This window comes from Botryllus schlosseri, chromosome 12, assembly GCF_051294905.1.
Source record: "Botryllus schlosseri isolate E-star chromosome 12, Bs_hap1, whole genome shotgun sequence".
In the NCBI taxonomy this organism is placed as follows: Eukaryota; Metazoa; Chordata; class Ascidiacea; order Stolidobranchia; family Styelidae; genus Botryllus; species Botryllus schlosseri.
In genome coordinates this window covers 13073566-13078896 of record NC_137247.1, presented here as the reverse complement: position 1 = coordinate 13078896, position 5331 = coordinate 13073566, and the positions used below count along the sequence as shown (strand labels likewise).

At 42.0% G+C, this 5331-nt stretch overlaps 1 protein-coding gene across 1 annotated transcript; it reads left to right on the top strand.

Annotated features, from left to right (window-relative positions):
• Window positions 1–2315: 2315 nt before the first annotated feature.
• Window positions 2316–5331, top strand: LOC145452205 (uncharacterized). Its single transcript, XM_080330431.1, has 5 exons — window positions 2316–2587; window positions 2850–3048; window positions 3116–3304; window positions 3496–3608; window positions 4210–5331. The coding sequence occupies exons 1-5, from the start codon at window positions 2382–2384 to the stop codon at window positions 5105–5107; spliced, it is 1605 nt and encodes a 534-aa protein (XP_080186557.1). The 5' UTR covers window positions 2316–2381; the 3' UTR covers window positions 5108–5331.

Sequence of the window (5331 nt, the reverse complement as noted above, 5' to 3'; positions counted from 1 at the left end):
TCGCAGTTCTTTGATATTGTCGTCGACATTTTGATAAGATGAGACGCGCGTAGACAGCAGGCATCTATACATATCAAGATAGACTAGTCAAATTCATGCAGTGTATTCTGCACGAAATATTAAACTTACGGCATACCTGCACAAGCAGTTTTCCTGTTGCTGCAATGTTGTGACGTAATAATATTTGACGTTTTTACCCATCCTTGATTTCATCGCGAAATGCGAATGTATGATAGCTTAACACTGTTTGATTTTTACAATTAATGATAATAATGTATGCGTCTCAGTCGGAAACTACGACTTTGGAGCCTGTCTTCCTGAGCATGAATCGAACTAATACAGGAGTGACTCACTAATAGAATGAAATATGTTGCTCGAGTTAAAAGTTAAACCACCATATTTCACTTTCAGTGAACTTTTGAGACCAGTAGTTTTCAAACTGGAGCCACGCCCCTTGGGGGCGTGAAAGCATCTGAAAGGGATATGAAGTCGGTTCGGTTTTATTAGTCGCCTGAGAGAAATGAAGTTTCTTGGACTTTATATCTCGTTATAAGATTATGCCATATGCCAACTATAACATACAATTTGAATCTAAGAAACAAGGATTTAAATCGAAGTGGTTTACATCGTCGAAGTAGCCACTCCGAGTATACTCCATTAGGACACCCTGTGTAGAATGCCACTCTTAAAATCAATAAATTATTCTTTTGTCGAAAACATGCTACCGGTTGAGAAAAATTGTTTGTCCGGTGACGAAGTACCAAGTTTGAATGGAATACGGCCCGCGCGATTGGATTTTGATTTCTCTTATAGTCCAGGCGTTTGAGCCAAGCTCCAATCAGGAAATAGAAGGTATTAGACACCAAAATCGCCAAAATATTTTTATGCTATTAAGTGCTACCATTGCACATGATTATATTTGACAAAATATTCAACTGAAAAAATGTTCTCGCTTTGCGCGATTAAACTCCAGCTTATATGTACTGCTCTGTCACCCTCTGTGTATTGTCCGAATTTCATATTTGAGTGGCCTCTCAACTACTGTAAGCTTCCATGCCATCAAACTATGCATTGTGATTGCAAACATTCTGGTTTCTCTTCTAAACATTTTTGATATAACGATGATATGGGGCGTGAGAATTTTCACTATCATCAAGGGGGGAGAGGGTGTCGAAAAAAGTTTGAGAACCACTGCTTTAGTCCCACTGATAAGAAGCCTACGTCAATTATAATTATCATTCCATGTATGTCCTGGTCCGATGATCTGCCTTATTAAGAGTATACAATGTACCATGTACTGTACGATGTAGGCTACATCAAGTTTTTCGTCTCAATTCGGAATTTTCTATATGAAAAGAAAGCGGTGAACCAGTGTCTTTCGATGTGGCAATATGCGGAAACTAGAAATTGCCAAGCTCATGTCTCAGTTCTACTGTGGTCACTGCCCCGAAAATTTCGATGACTTTTTTACCTCGGTATCAAACGTGCATAGGCCTAAGCACAACACACGCTTATCCTCGTCGTCTAAGTATCATATGATCGACGCGAAAGATCATCGCTCCATCAAATATGCCGGACATAATGTATGGAACAGTATCTCGCCGGCTATCCGTCAGTCATCGAGCATGTTCACATTCAAGTTGAAATACAAGCAATATCTATTGAATCAATACTAGTCCGCCGGACAACGATCTCGCCTACCGTGACATGCCACCTCATTTTGTCGTTTGTCCTTTTATATCAATAATTCATTCAGTGTGCAACTGTGCATGCCTCCTGTTTACATCGCCTAGGCCCAGGTGGGTGTCTGATCTCTGAAATGACTCCAAGTCGTTTCGACACCTTTCTTTCTTTTCATTTTATCGCAGTCTTGCGGTGTTTTGAAATGATGAAATTTTAATAATAAACTGAACTGAACAATGTAGCAGTCAAGGGGGAGGACTGTGTGGTCTGTATAATAAAGATGACGTTCGCGTCAGCTGATGCATCCATTTGATTAAATTATTTCAACTATACACATGATGTATTTTTCACGTCTGTCACGCATCAGCCGGGGAAAACATTCAATACTCGGCAACATATACGCAGGTATCTGCAGGAAATTAGTAACGCCAAATTGACACGGGAAAAGCCTGCGATAGCATAAGACTATAATAAACGTCAACGCGAGAACTGGGAATTACTCAACGAGAAACGTATTGAGACACGAAATGATGCATTACCTAAGATGGTGACACGACGTGACAACAAAAAAGAATTCGTCACATGTGACGACGATAGTTCTTGTACGCAAATAATGACAATTTGTTATATACCCTCACCCCGCATACATTATCGCGTTTACTGGCGTTGAGGCTATAGCTGCAACCTGTTACAAGATAATGAGATACGAGATTGTTCATCGCTGGGTATATATTTTCATCGCCGCTTGTTCTGTACAAGCGAATCATCTAAGAAGGGGTCATCGGAAAAAATGGGGAAACGTCTTTGGCGATTATGATGGTTATGATGATGATGATGATGATGATGATGATCACCATCATACCATGGAGAATTTTCCGCGTTTTCACGAATTCTCAACCACCACGTGAGTAACATTTGCTTTTAGAAATCAACCCTTGTAGACGTATGACTAGCCAGGATAAAATTGAGAGGAGGACATGAGATTTTCCTAATACTACTGTGACGTCACGAATATATACATTGTGACATATCGAAAATGACTGGTGTCACAATCCACAATGTAAAAGTCGAAAACTTGGAGAGAGTATATGACGCCTTTCGCCAGAAACATGGAATATTCAAGGCATTAACAAGAACAAGCAAACCGATATAACCCTACTGTTCAGAACTTTATGGGAGGAGGGAAATGTAACTTTGACATCAATTCACTGCCCTTCGAACGAGTGCGATGGAGATTGGGGGCCGTGGCAATCGTGGAGCAGTTGCAACACTCCGTTACCAGGATACTCTACTGAACCGCGCTGTTACAACACGATACGGCATCGAAAGCGATTTTGCGTTGGTGCCGACATCTGCGTGAAGGGGGTAAAACCTTCGTGATGGAGGCAACTTACGGTATACTATTGTGAAACTTGGCCTGTTACGTTTTCAGACCTGGGAACTTTGTCTGCATAATGCTTCGTGCTATGGGGAATGGTCGATGTGGTCGGAGTACAACGGAAGTTGCGATGTGGCATGCACGAGAAGCATAAATCGAAAAAGGGTTTGCTTGGAAGATGGCGTGGAAACGCCCGGTCTATGCGAAGGAGCTGGCAAAGATTCCGTTCAGTACAATATCAAGGTATAAATAAAAAAGATAAATAATATAAATAACGATTGGGGGTTCTCATTCAGCAGGCTGCTTTCTAAGGGGTCGAATGAAAGTATTGTGGTCGTCGATACTGAAATTTATGTCAATATCGCTATGAAAGTATATGTATATGCAATATATGTATCAGCGTTTGTATCGTCGTGTTTACACTCGTCTGGCAGGCTTGTAAAGAAAACGTCTGCAGCGATGTCACGACAATGCTATTGATAATCCTGAGCTGTTCAGCCGCTGTACTGGTTGCGATCATTTCGGCGATTTTTGTCATATGCATAAGGTAAGAGAAATGTCAGTATGTGGATTCAAATCAGTTTTAACAGCGTGGCTGAAAAAGTGAGAGCCAAGTATAGGCTATGTATGTCAAGTACTAATAAGGTCCCGTTGTATAAAGACCTCGCCATGGCGAGCTATAGCGCGTCGTTTGTGGCGAAGAATATTACCTATTATGACAGTGAACATAAAAAGTACAAGTGATGAAACTGAAGCATGTGATGGTAGGCGAAGTAGATGTCTGATGTTCCCTTTTGAATTTTAATCGCTGCAGCTGAGCAAAATGCACGTTGTTCGGATTCAGATTAAAGCGTTGAAACATTTCGAGACATGATTTCAGGAGTTATGACGTCATCAAAAACAAACGCTATTAAAGTTGTGGACCTTTGACTGTAGGCACGGGATTAGCACGGTTTTTGAATTATATATCAACAATAAATTGTACCTGCTTCGATATTTCAAGAATTTTGTTAGCGGATCGCACAGGGCCGCGAGACCCAGTTTAAGAAACATCATTATATCGTCAAAGATGTCGCGCAGCATATTCCGATTAGCGGCTATAGCCGTTGCATCGATTGAACATACGTATGCATACATTCTTTAAACAGATGTCGAAAAAACAGCAAAATGACCGATCGCCCACTATACAGCTCATCCTCATTTTTACTCGGTTACTGGAGAACGGTCTCGCGCCGCTTTACAAGAAGAAAACGTACCGGACTGCAATCAAGCTTGCAACAGGAAGTCGCCATAGGCGGAAACTACAACGCCATACATGTCTACGAGAATCCAGGAGAATATTCCCAGGTAAAGGATGCCGCGTATTCGAAACCCGATCCAGATGCGATCGATGACGAATACGGCATACCTTTGTACCGGAGAAATGACACAAAACGAAGAGGAAGTACCGTTACCTCAGTAGAAAGCAAGTATGCGATGATCGGCGAAATGAACGCATACGAAAAAATGATTCCCGCTTCCAGTAAATTCGCCCGAGACATGCGAAGAGCTCAGTCTTTAGATGGTGCGATTGACTTTCCAGAGAAGGAATATCGTCCAAGGCCGATACCCGGGGCTGACACACGGGTACCCCGATACCGTGGAGCGACCGATCATTTCGAACGACCAAGCAGAGGTTTGAGGAAGAAGCCTTCTAATGTCGCGTCTGGCGTAGCCGCCCGAATATTGCGGAAGAAAAGTATGAGCACGGATAATCTCAGTACGAAAATATGGAATTCTGAAGTTCAAGAGGATCGTTACGGTTATTTAGTGCCGAGTGCTGCCAACCCGAATTCGTATCCGGTTGATCCTAACAGGGAGAAATCGAGTACGTTTGCCGGACTCGACAACTTGTCGAGGTACGACCCCATGAATAAGTCAGCTTCGTTACCGCTCGACTCGAATGTGTACGTAACTATGAACAGGTCATGCGAGTTCAAAAAAGATGACACCTTGAATGCAATATCGAACAAGGTTGGCAAACTTCGATCAATGTTTGACCCGTGAGATAAAGATATCTTTCAAACTATCTTCCAGTTAAAGATACCTCGAACATTAAAATAATTTTAACTATATGTCTCACCGCGAAAGTCTTAATCAGGGGTGTTCAACCTTTTTGCTAGTCACGGCCACCTTTTGATTACTGGGGGAGTTCGGATCGCGGGCAGTCTTCGCGGCATCTGTGCCATCACTCTTTTCTTGTGAAATACATTGTGCATGAAAGTTTACAA

What these genes read in the sequence shown, in the direction of transcription:
- LOC145452205 (XM_080330431.1), top strand. Translation starts at nt 2,382, where the DNA reads ATGAGATACGAGATTGTTCATCGCTGGGTATATATTTTCATCGCCGCT. An exon ending in CACGAATTCTCAACCACCAC is followed by an intron (nt 2,588 to 2,849) that starts GTGAGTAACATT and finishes CCTACTGTTCAG; the next exon opens with AACTTTATGGGAGGAGGGAA. An exon ending in CCGACATCTGCGTGAAGGGG is followed by an intron (nt 3,049 to 3,115) that starts GTAAAACCTTCG and finishes TTACGTTTTCAG; the next exon opens with ACCTGGGAACTTTGTCTGCA.